Genomic DNA, 21,973 nt, shown 5'->3' on the forward strand with positions numbered 1-21,973 from the left:
ATCAAAACATATTTCTGGGAGAATGCTGTCCTGTTAGAGAGGAATGATAAAATATCCTACTTTGTTATAAGTATTTATCTTGATTTGTCTCTTGATTATTTCATTTGCTTTCAAGGTTTTTTCTAATCTTAAATCTTGTACTTGATTGTTGTCTTGACAAAAACCATTGAGTGTTTTGGGACAGATAAATAATCATTTATTATCTGTGCCTGGCTTTAAAAAAAACATACAGTTGTTTTTTTTTTTTTTTTTTTTTTTTTAAGTTGGCCTGTTTGGCAGTGCTAAGAGTTGCAATTTAAGGCCTAGGTAATGCTAGGCAAGTGCTCTAGTACTGAGGCACAACCCTAGCCTCTTATTTTTTTTCTTTTATGACAGGATCTCATGAGTTGCCCAGGCTGGCCCCGAACTTGTCATCCTCCTTACCTTAGCCTAGTGAGTTGCTGTATTGTAGGCATGTGCCACCAATTTTCTTATTTTTGCTTATGAAAATGAAAAGTCTAGATGTTTATTTGCTTCAGGCAGAGCTAAGTTGAAGTAGTTGGCTTCCTTCTGTTGCTTGACCACTGTAAATTTTAGTTTTATTTTTTGTTACTGGAGAGAGTCTTGTCTATTTGGCTTTCTGTTTTATCAGCTATCACCAAGTCCATTTGAGTTGCTATAATAGAAAATCATAGACTTGGTGACTTGGAAGCAATAGAAATTTCTCATAGTTCTGGAGGCTGAGAAAAATAAAGCACAGATTCTGATAAGCCTCTGGTGAGGATCCACTTCCTGGTTTATAAATGGCCATATTCTCACCATGTTCTTATATGGCAGAAAGGCCATAAGCTTGAATAAATCCAGTCAAATAAAGGTAATTTTAGAGAAAAAGAATTTAATTTTGATCTTAAGTCATTACCAGTATTAATTGTTTGACTTGCTTCTTAAATTTTCTATTGTAGAAAATAACTGCTAGGAAATAAATGTGACAGGTACTTTTAGTATCAAGGCCTTATATGGTACCTGTGTTCAGGTCCAAAAATGATAATTTTTTCCTTTCCTTGAATAAAGATAGGGAATGACTTTGTAGGAAATACTGAATGGCTTACCAAGAAGTATAAAATTATCATCTCTAGTTTTTTTTTTTAATTTTTTTTTAGTTGTAGTTGTACACAATACCTTTATTTTATTTATCTATTTTTATGTGGTACTGAAGATCGAACCCAGGGCCTCCCATGTGCAAGACGAGCACTCTACCACTGAGCCACAACCCCAGCCCTCATCTCTAGTTGTCTGTTTAAATGATGTCTTTCATTAAACAAGAAACTTACCACAGAAAACAGCAATAGACCAGTTAAAATATCTTCTCTTTGGCTTCTGATTAGCACTGAGCTTTTCTCACAAGTTTCATAGAAATAGTATGAATTCATTACTGATTATCTCAAATGTTGACTGCCACTGGAAGGAATTTTTTTTGATACCAGGATGCTTTGCCACTGTGGTGAGTAGCTTACTTGTATAATAACTTGGAGGCGGATTGTCTTTCAATGCAATATGTATATTAAGATCACACTGACATCACACAGCAATAATTCTAATGCAATCACACAGATATTAAATACAGTGAATACTTCAATTAATAATTAAAGTCAATCCGAAGGATAACCACAAGTCCTGGAATATCTCCAAGGCCACGCTACTTCTGGTAGCTGAAAGGTAAATGTCCTCTGGTGGTTTCTTCCAGCCCATTCGGATGACAGGATGGTGTATCAGTGTTCTCCCTATGCAGCTGCAGGTGGTCTTGTGCTTTTAGTTTATATTGGTGCTGAGCTCAACGTTCATTGATTATGCCCATGGATGTTTCTGGTTATACCCAAGTGGTCCACTCATCATGCTCCCTACTGATAGCTACAGGACATACGAGGCATCAGCTAAATATGTTCCTTACAGCCACTGAGTCCTCCCCCCCTCCCGCCAGCTCTTTTTATTTTTTAGTTTAAGACAGGATCTCATTGAGTTGTTTAAGACCTCACTAAGTTGCTGAGGCCTCCCTTGAACTTGGAATTATGCCTCAGCTTCCCAAGTCCCTGGGATTATAGGCATGTACCAGATTGCCTAGGGCTAGCCTGTTTTTTAAAAAATTTTATTTTGGGAAAGGGTCTTACTAAATTACTTGCCTTTAACTTGTGTTCTTCCTATTTTAGTCTCCTGAGTAGCTGGGATTATAGGTGAGTACTATTATGCCTGGAAAAGTTTTAATATAGCTCACATAATATCTCTCTTTTTTTTTCCCCCCAGATCTATCTACCTTCCTTTTTTTTCTTAACCATCTTTTTTAAAAAAAATTTATTTGTTTTACTTAGTTGTACATGACAGCAGAATGCATTTTAATTCATCATACATAAACGGAGTGCAATATTTCAATTCTCTGGTTGTACACGGTGTAGAGATGTACCATTTGTGCAATCATATATGTCCCTAGGGTAATGATGTTCATTTCATTCCACCATCTTTCCAGGGAAATTCTTCATTTAAAGTGTTTATAGAATTATTTTTATAATGCAGAGGTACTAGTCTCATGGATTGAATTCTGGTTTAGGGATTGAGGTCCAAGCTGGGGGTGTAGCTCAGTGGTAGAGGGCTTGCCTAGCATGTATAAGCACATGGGTTCAATCTCCACTACCTCCAAAAGGGGGGAGAAAAAAAAAGGGAAGACCTAAGTTCAGGTTCAGGTTCTGGCTCTGGCTCTGGCTCTGTTAGTTGTGTGATCATTGGCATTCCTTGAGTCTGTTGCCATATAAAGGGAAATGACGATGATGCTTGCCTATTTACTTTTGAGATTATTATGAAGATATAAAAATGTGCTTTGTTATTGCAAACCATGGCATCAGCAGAGTAATTAAGACTCTCTGTTCTTCCACCTAATTAGCTATGTAATGTTCGATAAAGTACTTTTATAAGCCTTGGTTTTCTTTTCTGTAACATGAGGAGAATAACAGTCTTAAGAACCATCATATGGTTTTGAGAGTTTTAAATGAGATAATGCATATAAAGTATAGTGTCTGGCATATTTTCTATAATAAATGTCAGTAATCATTATTACATTTCTTGATTTTATACTATTACATTATGGCTACTTGATATAATTTATTTGGCTTAATTCTTAGGACAATTCCATGAGGTAGGAATGCTTTCCCAGTGTTTGACAATGAGGAATGGATATCAGAGGTTAATTACTTAAGGTCACACAACACGAAGGTTCTTTAGTTGAGATTGGAATCCATATTTGTTTTTTCACAATACTAAATGCTTCTCAAATATATGCACTGGACACATCTATACCTTACAGACATATCATCTTTAATTCATGTTACAGAATTTTTCAGACAGGGTTTTGTGCATTTCCAATGTTTTCAAATGTCTTTTATCCCAGTCTTCTTAGGTTTCTTTATTTTCCTCTATAGGCCAGAATTTGTACTGCAGAAATAAACATGCTCTGTTGATATATACTTAAGAACAGTTATGGTTTGTTTACCACTAGATTCCTGGAGTCTGACTGATTTAGCTAATAGAGGCTAACTTTAGATTTCACCTCTGGAAAAGAAAAACTCTTTTATTTTTGCCCTTGTAAGGAGCATATGCCAAGCTGAAGTACAAAACTATAATGACTTTATAAGCCCATGGCAAAAGGCTGATGGACCCAGAAGTGAAAAAATACCAGCTTTAAATATTGCTGGATGAAGTTTTTTGATGCTGAGTCTAAGGAAATAGAAATTGCCAATATATTCAAAGAAAATTTTTGGAACTGTATGGAGGTTTTCTCCCTCCTTCTTTCTTCCTTCCCTCCCTCTCTTCCTTCCACAGTACATTTCTTTCCTTCCTTTTCTTTTCTTTTCTTTTCTTTTCTTTTCTTTTCTTTTCTTTCTTCCTTTCTTTCCTTTCTTTCGTGTTTTTATTGGTTTTGTTTTTGTGGTACCAAGGATTGAATCCAGGGGCACTCTACCACAGAGCTACATCCTCAGCCCTTTTTATTTTTTATTTTGAGATAGGGTCTCACTAAGTTACCCAAGCTAGTCTTGAACTTGGAATCCTCCTGTCTCAGCCTCCCTAGTTGCTGGGATTATAGGTGTGTGCCACTGCATCAGGCCCACAATACATTTTGGAACTTGGAAAAATAATGGAAAATTTTACAATACTTCTTAACCCAAATACCTTTGACATGATGACCGTTTACATTTCCCTCTATTGTTGTAAAATGGGGCAACATTCATTTATATGTTTTTATGTATGTTTATATATGTTTATAAACATATAATTTTCTTCTTTTTTTTAAATTAGAAATTCTCTTTTAGAACTGGGCATGGTGGCACATGCCTGTAATCCTAGTGACTTGGAAGGCTGAGGCAGAAGTATCTCAAGTTTTCAAACGGTCTTGGTTTAAAGGTTTATGTTTTAGGAACAAAAGATTTTTTTTCTACTGGTAATTCATCTGTGAAGTTGAATTTGTGAAGCTTTGGGAAAATAACAAGATTTACAAATGTATAAACATTCTATTATCTGTACCCCAGCAGCTGTGTGGGTTAGGTACTATTCTCTTGTTGAATCCTGGAAGATATTGAGAAAAATTGTTAATAATCATTAATGTGTAGTTTTTGTTGTGGTTTGTTTTGCTATGTTGGGAATTGATGTCAGGGCCTTGTGCATGTAGGTAAGTCACTGATCTATGACCCCAACCTATGGAAGTGTATGTTTTTATGTTCTTATTGTTCTTATCCAGGTCAAATTATATGTATGAGTTATTTTTGCTTCTTAAGGAAAAAAAACCGATTTACTAGACCTATGTTTTAAGATACATTTTGGAAATAACATAATCTTATATTACTACCACTTTAAAATTTTTTTCTTGGTCTTTCCAACCAGATTCTACAGCTTTTGATGATTGAGATAATGTTTGAAATAAAATTTTTCTTACCTAGAAGTTATTTCTTTAAACCTCAACAAAAAACAAACGTCCAGGTGTGATGGCCCAGGGTCTGTAATCCCAACAGTTTGTAAGACTGTGGCAGGAGGATCTCAAGTTCAAAGCCAATTTGGGTAATTTAACAAGACTTTGTCCCAAATAAAATGAAAAGGGCTAGGGATTTACCTATAGCTCAGTGGTAGAAGGCCTCTGGATTCAATCCCTAGTACCAAACAAACAAATAAACCAACCAAACAACCTCAGCTCTTTAGGAAATTAAAAAGGCTTCTGAGTGATCAAAACAGGTGCCATGAAGTCCTTCCTTCTGTCTTCCATCTACCCACCTACACATTTGTATATTCTAATGACTTCCCGGGTTTGCATTCCTACTTTAGTACCAGTGAACACTGAGACCTTGGGCAAATCACTTCAGTTTTTCTCACCATTCAAATAAAAATACTTATAGAGAGTATATCAGAGGGTAGTTAGTTGTATGAGATAATACATATTCTTAAAGTACCTGGTATGGAATGTTCACAATTTTGGGGGGCAGGTTATCAGGGTCTCAGGGGCACTCAACCACTGGGCCATATCCCCAGCCCTAGTTTGTATTTTATTTATAGACAGGGTATCACTGAGTTGCTTAGAGCCTCGCTTTTGCTGAGGTTGGCTTTGAACTTGTGATCCTCCTGTCTCAGCCTCCTGAACTACTGGGATTATAGGTATGCACTACCATGTCTGGCAGACGTTCACATCTTAATGTTTGCTGTTGCAGTTCATTTGTTGATCACCATTAAAGTGCTGAAAATGTGCCATGCACAATATTTAGTGCCAGGGATATAATGGCAAAAATAGAGATAGGGTGTGTCTTTTACAAAGTTTACTGGGGGAAATCTGAAAGGTGTTATTGTAGTGTTGTTCTGAAGGGAGAACAGTACTGATAAAGTAATGTCAAATAAGATATATAATCCTTAAGAAAACTTTCTCTGTAGAGTCTTCTATCTCTAGCTCTTTGACCTTGGGCAAGTTAACTTCTTCTCAGTGTATCTCATCATCAGTAAAGTAGGATCTGATAGTAATTATGAGTATTAAATGATATGAAAGGCTTGTGTTCGGGTCCTTGAAGTATGAAGTGCTTAGCATATATTAGTAACATCAATATATTAATGTTATTATGAAACAGAAAAGGTAGAGGTTTACTTAGATGAATAGAATGTGAGGGATGGGCAGGAAACAATATTCTTCTACGTAGAAAAAAGTTCAGGAAAAAACATGAAGGGTAAGAAGGAATGCAGAATATGGAAAATTTGAAGAACTCAAAATAGTTTGAGACTGAAGGCATTGCTGGGGAGTTGGCAAAGATGAGATTGAAAATGTTAGGGTAGGGCTTTGTCATAGAGAGTCATTCAAGAGTTTAAAGCAGGAGAGTGCTGATATGATTAGACAAGAGTTGCACCATGGTGTGAATAGGAACAAGATTTGATGTAGGAGACCTTATATGAAACTGTTGTTCCAGTCTAAGCAAGAGTCTATAGTGGTAGGGAGATATTGAAAAATATGGTTGGGTATGGAAGTACATGCGTATATAATCCTAGTGACTCAGGAGGTTGAGGCAGTAAGATCACAGGTTCCAGGCCAGCCTCAGCAGTTTAGTGAGGCCCTAAGCAACTTAGTGAGACCTTCTCTCAAAATAAAAAACAAAAGAAGGTTAGGGATGTAGCTCAGTCGTAAAGCATCCCTAGGTTCAATCCCCTGTAATGCAAAGAAAAAATGGGGGTAGCAGATTTTGAAAAATGCATCAAAAGGGGAAGATGATATGAAAGGCATTGACAGGGTCAAGGGAGAATTTTTATCTCAGGAAACTGATCTTTCAGAGAAATACATTTTTTTTAAACTTTTGTACTTTGACATTATAAAGTGCATATTATGTACCTCTATTCCCCCAGTAAAAAGTATTATTAATGATCAGATATGTATATATGGTGACCAGGGACTAGGAAATTAAAAAGGTTATTCATAGGGTTTTGCTTTGGAATGTAGGGTATTTTGTAAGGTCAGTTATTTAAATACTTAGTTCTGGGCTGGGGTTGAAGGGAAGATGGTGAATTGTTTTGAACAAGTAAATTCTAGATTCTTATTGAGTCTGGCAGGCAGTTGGATATATAGAACTGAAGATCAAGAGAAATGTAGAAGCTGTCCTTTTAGATTTAGGGAAACTAAAGTGAAGTACAGTGATGAAGGAGTAGGAACAGGAAGAAGACTAGGATAGAACCTTGAAAAATACTGCCTGGTGGAGGTAAAGTGTGTAAGAATCTTTGTTCCCCTCCCCTGCACCATCCCCAGCCAGAGACAGTGTATTAGTGAATTCTCTTGGGCTTGCTTTCAAAATCTAAATTGGATAATTTCTTGTCTCTTCCACTGATAACTTTACCATTATTTCTCCTATGGCAATTATAGCCTTCCAAATCATCTTCCATTTTTTTAAACTTTTTTTGCTGTCTGCATTCCATTCTCTGCCAGATCATGTTATTCTCTTGATAAGAATTCTCCAGTGGGGGTTGAGGTTATGGCTCAGTGGTAGAGTGCTTGCCTAGCATGTGCAAGGCGCTGGGTTCGAGCCTGAGCACCACATTAAAAAATAAAAACAAAATAAAGTATCACGTCCAATTACAACTAAAAAAAAATTCTTAGTGGCTTTCATCTCATATAAAATGCTATCTTTATTATGGCTTATCAGGTCCTACATGATTGCAGTATAAATGTTAGGCCATTAGAATTCCTTCCTAACACCATCTTACTCTTCATTGTTTTACCTTGCTTTATTTATTTTTTTTTGTAGCACTTCTCACCTGTCATAACATATATTTTATTTGTTCATACAAAGTGAAAGCTTTGTGAAAGCAGGAACTTTCTGTTCCCCATTGTATTCTCAGTGCCTAGAACAGTGCCAAGGCCATAATCAGTCCCTTTGAATGTTTGTTGAATGAATGGAAACAACAAAATTGGACCATGTGACTTTTTTCTTTTATTCCCCCATTCACATTCATTATCATACATTTGTTCCTTTTCCATTATACTTGAGTGCACACAGCAGTCAAAATGATCTTTGAGTATAAGAAGCCAGGTGCAGTGTTGTGCACCTGTGTTCTCAGTGACTTGGGAGGCTGAGGCAGGAGGTTACAAGTTCAAGGCCAGCCTGAGCAATTTAGTGAAACTCTGTATCAAAAAATTAAAAAGGATGGCAATGTAGCTTAGCAGTATAGTGGTCTTGGGTTCAATCCTCAGCATTGTTCTGTTTAAAATTCTTTGGTAGAATAAATGATCAAAATAAAACCATAAAAGCAAATATAAATCAAGTTTTTGCTACAGCCTTCATGATCTGGCACCTTGAGAGCTCATGCCCACTAAGTTTTAGCCTCTTTGGTCTCATTTCAGTTCCTTTGACATTCCAAGTCCTTTTCTATTTTAGGGCCTCTACATATTCCCCCCGCCTTTATTGGTTTATCCCCCATATTTACTCTTAGTTTGAATAATGTCCCAATAATAATGCTTAATGAATTTCTAGGCACAATGGAAATAAAAAATAAGAATAATCTTCTATTAAAATAGTTTTGGTAAATGAAGCAGAAAACTGAATGGATGAATATAATAAATAATAATTTTCAAACAACTAGGGGGATAGTTTGAGGAAGGGTAGGCAAGCCGTCATACAGTCACTGTACCTTACTTTTGACTAGAGTAACTTTACTTTCTTCTGTTTCTCTAGGATATAATTTAATAAAATGTTCTTAACAAAGTTTTGAAAAATACTGCAAATTCTCAGTGGTATGGTAAGAGCTCTGCATAGGGTTCACTGGCAGTATAATGTCTTGGAAGAGGTGGTTGGTTGCATCTGATAATGTGATTATGAGGGCAAGATAAATGTTAGGTGAGGAAAGATGGAAGGTAAAGAAGCTTGAGATGTAAATAAATAGTTTTAGTCTTCTATTATTATACCACCCTTGGAAAACTTAAAAATACATACCTCTACATTGTGATAATTCATCAACTATGTATCTATTATTTATTCCCTTCTCTTAATGTATATTGTACTTCAACGGAGAAATGAAAAATTATAAAAATTTAAAATTACAAAAATAGATTACAACTGAACTGAATTCCAGACTTTTGGAATTAGAAATTCCTGTTACATTTTTTTTTTGTAAGTGCCACAAATGATTGTGATACTTAGCTACGTTTTTTTGTTTTTGTTTTTGTTTTTCCAATATTTATTTTTTAGTTTTCGGTGGACACAACATCTTTATTTTATTTTTTTTATATGATGCTGAGGATTGACTCAGCGCTCCGTGCATGCCAGGCGAGCATGCTACCGCTTGAGCCACATCCCCAGCCCTAAATTTTTATAATTTTTCTTTTCTCCGTTGAAGTACAATATACATTAAGAGAGGGGAATAAATAATAAATATATAGTTGATGAATTATCACAATGTAGAGGTATGTATTTTTAAGTGTTCCAAGGGTAGTATAATAATAGCAAGACTAAAACTATTTATTTACATCTCAAGCTTCTTTACCTTCCATCTTTCCTCACCTAACATTTGCAGTTCAGATCTAGTTAGCTATTAGGGAGGATTTAGAATACGTAGAGATGGAAAGACCAGGTATAATTTTGTATACTCATTTAAAAACATTTTTTATATGTACATATGGTACAATTCTATTCATGTCAAATTCAAAAACTAGCTAAAGCTAATCTGGGATTGAAAGTCAAGTTAGTGGTTACTTGTAGAGTATAGAAATGGAAAGAGAACAAAGGTAGATTCTGGGGGACCAGTTATAAATATTGCTCATTAATATATACTACAAATCAATTTTTTAAATACATTTTAAAAATTAGCCTCTTCATTTTACAGATGAAACGAGCTCAAGGAAGCTTGAAAAATATGGCTCGAGTTTCACAAATTAGGATAGTCCTGCTTAACTGACTGATGAGGTCCTCTGCCCCAATCCCCCATTGTATTCTAAGAAAGTTTCTGGAACTGTATGGGCTTTTTTTCCCTTCCTTCCTGTTTTCCTTCCTTCCTTCCTTCCTTCCTTCCTTCCTTCCTTCCTTCTCTTCCTTCTCTTCCTTCTCTTCCTTCTCTTCCTTCTCTTCCTTCTCTTCCTTCTCTTCCTTCTCTTCCTTTTCTTTCTTTTTTCTTTTTTTTTTGGTGGTAGTGAGGATTGAACCCAGGGATGTTTTAGCTATATCCCCCACCCTTGCTTTGGGCCTCGCTAAATTGCTGAGGCTGGTTTTGAAGTTGCACCTCAATCCTCCTGCCTCAGCCCCTTGAGCTGCTGGGATTACAGGCATGCACCACCCCACATGGCTAATATTTTCTTTTTAAAAATGAAAAACCAGGCATATTGGGACATTCCTGTAATCTTGCTGACTTAGGCAACTGAGGCAGGAGGATTGCAAGTTTGAGATCAGCCTTAGCAACTTAAGCCATAGCAACTTAGCTCTATATGATTCTACTTATATGTAGATATCTCATATAAGTAGAATCATATAGAGTATTTGTCCTTATTGTTCATAAATAAAAAAATTAAAAGGACTAGGAATGTAGCTCCGTGGTAAGGCACCCCTGATTTCAATTTCAATTCCAGTACCTAAATAAGTTAAAAAAATTGATAAAGGGTTGGGGATGTAACTCAATGGAAAAGTGTTTGCCTCGTGTGCCTGAAGCCTGGAATTTAATACCAAACACAAAATCCCCTGAGATTAATATATATTATAAAATTCATTATTTTAGGGAGGTGAGGTGGGACTGGATATTGAACCCAGAGGCACTTTATCACTGAGTTATATCTCTAGCTCATTTTATTTTGAAATGGGGTCCTATTAAGTTGCTGAGGCTGGCCTTGAACTTGAAATTCTTCTGCTTTAGCTTCCTGAATTTCTGGGATTATAATATGCCCCACTGCACCTGGCAAAATTCATCCTTTTAAAATTGTGTAATTCAGTGATTTTTAGTATACTCATAAAGCACTGCAGAACATTTTCATCACTCTAAAGAATCCTCATTTACTTTCTACCATTTCTTCCCTCACAGAGTCTCAGCAACCACCTGTTTTCTTTTTCTATTTTGGACATTTCATATAAATGGAATCATAATATGTAGGCTTTTGTGACTGTTTTCTTATCATGTTATTTTTAAAGTTCATCAGTGGTGTAGCATATATTAGTACTTCTTTCCTTTTAATGACTGAATTTCATTATATCAATATACTTTGTTTTTTTTATTCAGTAGTTGATGAATATTTGGGTTATTTCCACTTTCTGACTGTTATGAATAATTGTCTCCTGTATTCCTTAAGGGCTGTCACAAGTCCTTTTCTTCGAGTCCCTTTGTTGGACACTAGATCGCTTAAGAAGCAAGATTAAAACAATTTAATTTGAATATCTTAATTTGCTTTATTTTTTATTCTAGTATTGGGCAGTGCTTCATTCCATAAAATAGAATAAGTGTTACCTTTTTTTTAATGTTTATTTTTTAGTTGTAGTTAGACACAATACCTTTATTTCACTTATTTTTATGTGGTGCTGAGGCTGGAACCCAGGGTCTTGCACGTGCGTGGTGAGCACTCTACTACTGAGCCACACCCCAGCCCAAGTGTTACCTTTTTTGAGTTCATGAAACAATGAAAGGTTTTATGTATTTTTTATTTTTTGAAACAGGGTATTGCTGTGTTGTTCAGGCTGGGTTCCAACTCCTGGGCTCAAGTAATTCTGATTTAGCCGCCATAGTAGCTGGGACCACAGGCTTATACCATTATACCTAGCTAGGTTTAATTTTGATGATTTCAATTTATCTGTATTTTTCTTCAGTTCCTTGTGCTTTGTTAATGTTTTAAATTTGTATTAGAATACAGTTTTCAAAAATTTACCATTTAAACTGTTTTATAACTGTAGAGTTTAGTGACATTAAGTATATTCACGTTGTTGTATAACTGTAACTATCACTGCTGTTTCCAGAATTTTTTTCTTTATCGCTGTACTAAAACTCTTTACTCACTAAACTATAATTCCCTTTTCTCTGTGACAGTTCCTATTCTGCTTTCTGTGTCTATGAATTTAACATTGTAGATACCTCATATAAGTAGAATCATATAGAGTATTTGTCCTTATTGTTCATGCTTTTAGCATAACAAATAATGTTATCATTTTAACTCTTAAATTTAATCTTTTATGTACTTTGAATTAATTTTTATATATGGTATGAGGTAGGAGTTCAACTTTATTGTTTATTGCATGTGAATAACCAGTTGTCCCAGTACTATTTATTGAGAAGATTGTTCATTGCCCATTGAATGCTCTTGTTACTCTTGTTAGAATAACAAGATTGAATTTAGGGCCAATCTACCACTGAGCTACATCTCCAACCTCCTTTTTTTTTTTTTTTTTTTTTTTTGAGACAGGATCTCCCTAAATTGCTGAGGCTGGTCTGGAATTTGGAATGGTTTTCCCTTAGCCTCCTGATTCCTGGAATTACAGACATTCACCACCATGCCTAGCTTAGAGATTTTTGAGACATTTTTATTATTATTTTCTAATTGAAATCAATTGTTATCATCATTTATATTATTTAAATCCTTTTAAATTCACTGATTATTATTCTTCCCAATTGTTTCCAAATAGCTAAAATGCTTTAAACAGTTTTTAGAACATATTCTTTTTTTTTGTACTGGGGATTGAGTAAACTTTATAACTACATCCCAACCTCTTTTTTTTTTTTTTTTTTTTTTTTTTAACGTTGAGACAGGTGTTCTTGCTATGTTGCTTAGGGCCTTGATAAATTGCTGAGGCTGGCTTTGAACTTGTAATCCTCTTGCTTCAGCCTCTGGAGCCACAGGGATTACAGGCATACACCAATTTTCCTAACTTATCTATTAATTTATTTATTAAAATAATAACTTTATTTATTTTTATGTGGTGCCGAGGTTAGAACACGTGCGTGTCGGGCAAGCACTCTTAAGCCACAACCCCAGCCCTCCTTTTTATTTTTTATTGTGAGACAGGGAGTTGCTTAGTTGCCCAGGCTAACCTCAAACTTGAAATCCTCCTACCTTGGTCTTCCAAGTAGCTGAACTACAGGTATATACCACTGGGCTGGCAACTCTTCAGTTGTTACACATTTTTTCAGTGTAGTCTTGCTTATGGATAGGTTTTTCTTGGATATGGATCCATATTCAGCTCAAGGTTTAATGGTAACCTTTGTAGATCTTCTAAGATTTTTTTTTTCCTTTCTTCTTCTAAGATCTTGTTCAGTGTTTCCATAGCTTTCTCCTCTCTTGCACTGTTCTGGGGACTCTAGCTACTATGGCCTCCCCAAACTCCTCACTTTATCTTCTTAACTCTGCTAACCTTGCCTGCAATCCCCCTCTCTATCTGCAGCATGGAAACTGCCCAAGTAGTAAGCTAAGGCATTTCTCAGTGTTACCTCATTTACTTTTTTTCTCTATCATTGTCTTGTCTAATTTCTATTGTATTGTCTATTTTCCAGTGTGTGAAAACATTTTCATACACTTTGCACAGATTTTTAGTTGGTTCAGGTGGGAGCATGAAAATCTTGCCCGTTACTCTCTGTTGGCCAGAAGTGGAAGTCCCTTGGAAAAGTTTTTAGACAGGAAGGTGAGATAATTAGGTATGCATCCTGGCCACTCTGTAGACTGCATTTTAAGGGACAAAGTAGAGGAAATAATTAGAGGGCATTTGGGCTAGTTAAAATACAAGATGATGCAGGATGGCCACAGGTGATGATATTACAGAGGTGGAGAACAATTTGAGAAATATTTTGGAGGAAGAATATAGTGCAGATTTTCTAAAAAGATGGATCACGTCTCATATACATCTGAATCACTTATAGCATTTGATAAAATGAAGATTTTTGTGCTCTATTTTCTGATCTGGAGTTTTAAGGATGAAGTTTAGAAATATGCATTTTAAATACATAACTAGGTTAAGGAACACTAAGGTTTTAGGAGAATCTGATGTAAAGTATGATCTTCATTCTACCTTGGAATGACTTGAAGTACCTAATTAAAATGAAAATTTGTGTGTTCATGTCCAGCCTTGTTGAATCTCTATTTGGGGGTGTTGGCTTCAGGAATTTCTTAGCCTACTAAAGTTTGATAACAAACATACAAAAGTATTTCACAGACTTGCTCTTTTTTTCTGAACTTCACAACAACCCAGTGAGGTTGTAGGCAGATATTGTCTGCCATTTTGCTGATGGAAAAAAAAAAAACAAAAAACAAAGATAGGCAAAGTGGCTTGTTCATTGATGACAGAATCACATTTCCATCTCCTCCCACCATATCCTGATACTTTCTACTTTCTGTTGACCAGAAATAGACTTATTTCTAAAAATCCGTAGACATCATCCAAAACAGAACCTGTGATTCTAAACAATTCAGGGGGCCAGGACAGTGGGCTCTGTGATCATAATTTCTACTTAATAAAACTTTGGTTCAGCTTTTTATAGCAAGTAACTGTGAAATGTTGTCTAGGAAAGGTGTTTCTGTTTTAACATGATCTTGATGCTTTCTACAGTTGACTGGATTTTCTTTGAAGTTCTGGGGCTTGAACCTAGGGCCTTACATGGACTAGGCAAGGCAAGCACTGTACCACTTAGCTACATCCCCTGCCCTTTTAAAATTTTATTTTGAGACAGGTCTAGCTAAAAATTTTCCAGGCTGGTATTGAACTTTTGATTCTCCTGAATCAGCCTCCTGAGTAGGTAGGATTACAGGATTGCACTATCTTACCTGGTTTAAATATCTCTCAATTTCTTTTAAAATCATAGGGTAGGGGATTGGGGACTAGCTCATTGGTAGTCACTTGCCTAGTAATGTGTAAAGCCATGGATTCAATCCCCAGCACATTAAAAAAAAAAAAAAAAAAAGGAAAGAAAGAAAAAAAACTGTTAAGGCAATAGCATAGTATACATATTTAGTGTATTTTCATCTATAACAACCAGAATTAGACACTAAATATGAGTCTATAGTATAACCTTCTTCCCTCCACCCCAATCTCATAAGAAAATACTACAAAATTTTTGTAGTATCTCATAATTTAGGTTACCTTTAACTTGGACTTTATAGTTTTATAGTATGTGGTGTGGTTCATAACTTTGCTATATGACCAGAACTGATATTTTCTAGTGAGATTTTCTGTACACTTTTGAAGTGATCCATGTGTGCCATGAATCTGAGATCCTGTAATCTAGTTAGCACAGTAGTACCAGTGTTAGACTGAAAGTAGTAGGAAAAGTAATTCTTTTTAGTGAAGATTGGTTTTTAGATCTGTTGAATGATTGAATAGTCAGTGAATTTTATTAGTGAAAACAAGCAAAGCTCTGTCTGTAGCAAGGAATAAATAAAATAAGAAGGCTTTAGGAAGAGGACATAAGTAGTTCATTTTGTTTTGTATATTTTAAAAAGATAAAATAGCTAGATTTTTTAAATTTCTAGAACAAAGTTACTATGCTTAAATAATGCAAATGAAAAATTGTTATAATTTGTCATAACATAAAGTAGTTTATCTGTCCCAGAAAACACATAGTATTTTTGTGGAAAGCTTAAGTTTGAAATTCATAGTGTATGAAACGAAGAGTGTAATGTAGGTGCTATGAGTTTTGGCTCTCATAGCATAAAAATTTTTTTAAATTGTTAAATTTATGATTACTTAGATTTGGGTTGTTTGTTTGTTTGTTTATTTATTTGATACCTGGGATTAAACTCAGGGGCAGTAGACCACCGAACTACATTCCCAGCCCTAGTTTGTATTTTTTATTTAGAGACAGGGTCTCACTGAGCTTCTGAGCGCTTCACTTTTGCTGAGGCTGGTTTTGAACTTGGAGATCCTCCTGCCTCAGCCTCCTGAGCCGCTGGGGTTACAGGTGTGCAACCCACTGTCCCGCTTGGATTAATTTTTTATGGTGTTAGTTAAGGTTAGTTTTTAACATTTGAAAACAATTTTGTCAAGAATTATCTACAAACAACGCTATCTGCATTTTCCTCATGGGTTTTTACTCTTTGTTTTTATCATATAGGAATTTGGAGCAGCACACCTGGTGAATCATTTTAAAATGTCTTTCAAAGGCTTCTTTTGATGTATATGAATGAGCATTTTTCAGTCACTCATTTTTTCTAGTTTTAAGCTGATTAAAATAACTTAAGGTTTTGTTATTATTGTGTTTTGTTTTTGAGATGGAGTCATTCTGTGTTACCCAGGCTCTTCCCTAGCTTCTGGGCTCAACCATCTTCCTGCCTTAGTTTCCTGAGTAGCTGGGCCTAAATGAAAGTATATAAGGCTTTTCCTCATCATTGTAGTCACATGAATATATTTCTCAGATTTGTAATCAGCCAAATTTGTTTTTATGAAGTTTATTTTAAAGGTATGTTTGTATAGTTACATTTCTGTTTAGTATTAGGGTGCTGGGTTTTGAACCCAAAGTCGTGAATATAAGTTGAGCTACACCCATAACTCCTTGATTGATTTTAAATAACATTTAATTTCTGCTTATTTCTAAAATACTTTGACATATTAGTCCTACAAAAGGTATAGTCTAAGGTGAAAGGAGTACATTAAAAGATATACAGCTGGGCATGGTGATTCTCACCTTTAATCCTAGTCACCAGAGAAGGCTGAGGAAGGAGGATCATGAGTTCAAGGCCCTAAGCCAAGACCCTGTTTCAAAAGAAAAAATGAACAGAGCAGGAGTTGTAGCTCAGTGGTAGAGAGCCACTCCTGGGTTCAGTCCCTGGTATTGAAAAAATAAAAGATGTCATGTATTTAGTTAGTTCTTAGATATTATAGATTACTTCCTTAATATCATAATAAAACAAAAAAAGTGCTTTATATTAATGTCAGAGTTGTTACAGCCTTAGAAAATGAAGTATTTCTACACTGATACTCAATGAGGATATCTCTGCAGGAGTTTTAATTTAGAATTAAATTTAGAAAACTTGCTTATGGGTACTCTGAGAAGAATTTGTGAGAATGTGTTAACAAATTATCTTACTCTGTTGAAAATATCACATATTTCATGGCTAAATATAGATAATTATTATGAAATTTATTAGAAAATGAAATGTCCTATATAAGTATTTAGAAATATTATCACTTTTATCCACAAATCTGTAAACAGTAACACAGCCATAGTGACATTGTGGTTTCCCTTCACAGATACCAAGTTGTGCTAGTACAACCATGTAAATAATTCATACCTGAAGTCTCAATGTAACATGGACATTAACAGTGATGACAGATAAATACAGACGCTTGGGATTCAAATACTAGGCGAAACACTTTAAAAAAAGGTAAGAGCAAAATGTAATCTTAATTAAGGCCAGGTGGGATCGAGTTAGAAGTAATTGAAGTCTCTTTTTCAGTGTATCAGGCTTTTATGAAATGTGCCCTCAGGATCCTATCTGTCTTAATATTGGTAGAAGTCAGTTGTAAGTATCAGTCCTTCTGTAAAAATAACAATTGCACTTACACTCTTCTGGTATGATGTTCTTCAGGATGATGTTCTTGAAGTGAACTCTCTTCAACAAGGGTGGTAATATTGTTGACTAGAACTTGATAGAGTGCTAGGACAGGCACATCCATGTATGCTTAAAAACACATTTTAATTTGTAGGTTACCTTTGCCTCTGATGGGTGCCACCACCATCACACACTTTAGAATGTAATGTTTATGAAAGGTTTCAGGGTCGAGTACAGAGGAGTTGTCGTTTTGAGTCTTTGGTATAAGAAGAGTGAATTTTAAAGTTAGTAGTACTTCATGTTTTCACTGTGCTTTCCCTCCTCATGTTAATTTAGAAGGTTTTTTAAAAATCTTTTTATTTAAAAAAAAGTTTTGTTTTTTTTTTTTTGTGTGTGTGTGTGGGTTTTTTTTTTTTTTTTTTTTTTTGGTACTGGGGATTGAACCCAGGAGTACTTGACCACTGAGCTGTATCCCTAGCCCATTTTATTTTTTATTTTGAAAGAGTATTTCACCAAGTTAATTAGGGTCTCACTAAATTGCTAAGGCTGGCCTCATTCTTGCAATCTTTTTGCCTCAGCTCCCTTGCTGGGAGTAGTGGCATGTACTACTGTGCCTGGCTAGAAAAAATTTTTAACATAGTAGTGAACTATTAAATTCAGCCAGTTTTCCTTTTTTGTGCTTTTCCAAGACTCTTCAAGGCAAAACTGGAAGAAGTTACATCTGTATATAATAAATATTAACTGTATTTCCCCCTTTTTTTTAATAAAAAGCATAAAAAATTTATTGAGTAAAATGGAAGGAATGCTCCAAGGTGGGTGGAGCTGGCCACCTCCAAGAGAAGAAACATTTAATCCTATTCCATTCTAAAACAGTAATATAATTTTACTAGGCAGTAACCCTACTTTACAATTATTGATAATTGCATCAGTCTCTAAATTATAATTCTTCACTGAAAATAGTATCACTTTTAGAATATGTAGTTTTATGCTTATCATAAAGTGACACTCTATCATAAACATCTGCTGGTCTTTTTCCTGGTACTCTTTGTCTGCAGATGGGCACTCATAATAACTCATTTAGCCAGATTATATCTTCTGAAAAGGATATCATACACATTAGTAAAGCTGTAATTAACAGACTGTTCCAAGAATTGGAATGATTTAGGTTAATTAAATATCTGGCTAACTGGGTACTCAGCCCAGAAAATCCTTATTATTTTTGTCCTTGTTGGAAATCTACATGTCAAAAATAGTAGAAATTTCTTTTAATAAATGAGTATCTAGCACTTTAATAAATATGAAGATTTTTCTGTAGGTGTAGAAGACTTGGTTGATTCTTTGGTATGTATCACCTAAATAGTTTTTGTGCTCAGTTCCCAAGTTTTTCATATTTGGAACAAAATCCTCTTGAATAAGAGTAAGAGATTATAAATTCTGACATGAGAAGTCGCTATCAAGGACAATCCTTAGGTCACCTAAAAAAAAAAAAAAACCCGCCTTAGAGCAGAACTTTATAACAAGAACCAAGTCATATTTTGATTCAAACTAATACTAAGTTGTATGGATTTGGTGTATTTTGAAGGTTTGTTTGTTTTTGTTGATTTCTAAAAATCCTAGTTTCTTAGTAACCTGGCTTCAGTTACCAAGAAGCCCCAAAGATGTCATATAAAGAGATTCTGTTACCTGCTGTGTCCTCTCATCATAGGAGTAAATCTATTAGCATAAATTAATTTCCTTCTTTAATTCTTTTTTTATTATTTTATTTTAAAGAAAGGAGTTTAAGAGTTTCTAGTATTCTCCATGGCTGAAGCTGAGAGTCTGAAACCCTGATGCTTAAGCTCTATTCTAGATCATAGCTTCAACTCCTTCAGGATATATGGAAAAGAGATAATATTTCCACAATGATAGATCTTTGGTTGTACAGGTAAGTTATTTAGTTTTGCAGTAGTGAAGACAACTTTAGTCTGATTTCTTTTCTTTGTTTTTTTTTGAGGAGACAGACTATTTTCATACCGTGTAGAACACTAAAGTCTGATGAGGTATTTATAGGAGGGAAATGCTATAGGGATGAAATATTTTTCCACTCTTTTCATCAGTATTTTGGAATGTCTAGACCAATAAACCAAGGTTCACAACTGTAATCCCAACTACTCTGGAGGCTGAGGCAGGAGGATTGTAAGTTAGAGGCCATCCAAAGCAACTAACTTATCAAGATCCTGTCTCAAAAAAAAAAAAAAAAAAAAAATTAAACTGGTGATATAGCTTGGTAGTAAAGTATGCCCTGGGTTCAATCCCCAGTACTGGGGCAAGAAGGCACAAACATCCTATCTTTTGGCACCCTAAATATTTCAATAACATTGTGAAATTCTTTGACTTCTGTTTCTCCTCAGTTAATTTTTCAAGTGTATACTCGCTTCGAACTATTTGTCGTGTATCTGTCTCTTAATGGCAGAGAAGGAAGAATTTTCTTTATGTAAGACAGTATATATCAGAGTTTCTAGACTTCACAGAGGTGAATATTAAGAACTTTTTAAGTTGAAGTATATAAGTAGGTCCCCAGGTATCACTCTTCTACCTTATAGTGGTAATTTCACAGCTAAGATAATTTGTCTTCAAGGAATTATATGACGAGCATAGCGTGGAACATCTCCCCCCCCCCCCAATACTTAGTATTGAACCCAGGGGCACTCTACACTGAGCGACATCCCTACCCCTATTTATTTTTACTTTGAGATATGTCTTGCCAAGTTGCCCAGCCTAGTCTTGAACTTGCAGTCTTTCTTTCTCAGCCTCTCCCTAGTTGCTGTGATTATAGGTGCGCGCTACCTTACCTGGCAAGCATAGCCTGAACATTATTAAAACAGTTACGTTCTAGTCAGGTAGAAAAATAATCATATTGGTGACACTTCCCCCAACTCTCATTTTTTTTTTCCTTTTACTTTGTGTGTGTGTGTGTGTGTGTGTGTGTGTGTGTGTATATTTTAGTTATAGTTGGACACAATACCTTCATTTTATTTATTTTTATGTGGTGCTGAGGATCAAACCCAGCACCTCACACATGCTAGGCAAGCGCTCTACTGCTGAGCTACAACTCCAGCTCTTACTTTGGTTTTAATACATGAACGTATACCAGTATCATGATCAGATACCTAAAAATTGTTCACTTACTAAAACTAAGTATTATAATAATATATACAACAATCAGAACATTGGTGTTAACAGGATTGCCAGCTCCTCGATTCCCAAAATAAATGGTAACAACTTTAGTGATAATAGTAGTAGGAATGAATAGTTACAGGCAGTGTTTTTGAAATAGCTTTTTGAGATTTCTCTCTTTTAAGTAAGTGTAATAGCTGGAGCAGTATTTCATTATATTGGCCTTTCTTATTAAAAGTTATTATTCCTTTTAATTCTTACTGATGAGTTTAACTATGATCACAGGGGCTGGAAATTATGATTTTAAACAGCTGGTAATGTTTCGGAATATCACAGTCAGATTTGGGCATAATTGGCTCAGGTTTGTGGTTCAGTGTTAAATAAATGAGTTTTGTGGAATTAGATGTAGGATTTGGAGATTAATATGAATAGATAAAGTAGCCCTCCTTAAATAGGCCCTTTGATAAAATGAAAACTGAATAGGATGGAGAAGACTGGTTAGAGAGTCTGTTTAATTCTAGTGATTGATTATTCTCTTACCTGTCTTCCAGAAAGTGCCACTGTTGATTAATTGGTGGGTAACTGAAAAATCTTCAGTCTATTAGATTATTTTTTTCCCATGATTTTCATAGATTGGGTTTTCCCCATATGAATGTGTTAACTTAATAATTTCCCTTAATTTTAAAACCAGGGTGATTAAATATCTATTTCCAAATGGGTACTGGCTAAGATTTTCATTGTCTATCTTCTCCTTAGCCACTTAATATTTGGCAGGAATATAAATTCATGATTCAGTCCTCTTTACTGGATTCTTCAGTAACTGTGTTATGCAGCTAAAATGAGGAAAACAACACTGAGTAATGTAGACATTTTTGGTCCCTTTTTGCTTATTGAATTTTGTATTCAGTTTATCAGATAATTACAGAAAATGTGTACCTTTAAAATATACTTATCCAAAAGAGAAAAGATATGAAGGAAAATGCATAAAGCAGAAGGAAAAAAATGCATTAGAGGGAAGATTAGTTATATTTTTATTAAAGTCTACTCTTCATAATTTTAACAATTTATTGCCTTAAGTGTATGTAATGTGTTAATTGAATGTAATGTGTTAATTGAAGTTACAAGATTTAAGAAAAAATTTTTTTTAGTTATACATGGGCACAATATCTTTATTTTGTTTGTTTATTTTTATATGGTGTTGAGGATTAAACCCAGTGCATCACATATGTGAGACCAGCGCTCTGTCACTGAGACATAATCCCAGCCCAAGTTACAAGATTTTTACAGACTTCTCTTTAATGCTTCTGTAGCCAGAGAGATCATGGCTTTATTTATAAATGTTTT

At 35.0% G+C, this 21,973-nt stretch overlaps 1 protein-coding gene across 8 annotated transcripts in view; it reads left to right on the forward strand.

The window, feature by feature from the left end:
* The window catches only part of ZZZ3 (zinc finger ZZ-type containing 3), a 110,511-nt gene that overhangs the window by 22,871 nt on the left and 65,667 nt on the right, over positions 1 to 21,973 (forward strand). For 4 of the 8 annotated variants that reach the window (XM_081307951.1, XM_081307946.1, XM_081307954.1 and 1 more), the window contains exons 2-3: positions 17,172 to 17,305; positions 19,244 to 19,397. The exons of 2 other annotated variants lie outside the window; for them this stretch is intronic. Coding sequence is in view for 1 of the 6 variants with exons in the window: in XM_081307954.1 (XP_081164080.1) it covers positions 19,375 to 19,397 (23 nt within the window). In the remaining 5 variants the exon portion in view is untranslated. Of the gene's footprint in view, positions 1 to 17,171; positions 17,306 to 17,377; positions 17,444 to 19,243; positions 19,398 to 21,973 lie in introns of all 8 variants that reach the window. 2 more of the 8 variants (XM_081307947.1, XM_081307948.1) reach the window with 2 other exon arrangements.

Source organism: Spermophilus citellus, assembly GCF_964194105.1.
Source record: "Spermophilus citellus genome assembly, chromosome: 9".
Lineage (NCBI taxonomy): Eukaryota > Metazoa > Chordata > Mammalia > Rodentia > Sciuridae > Spermophilus > Spermophilus citellus.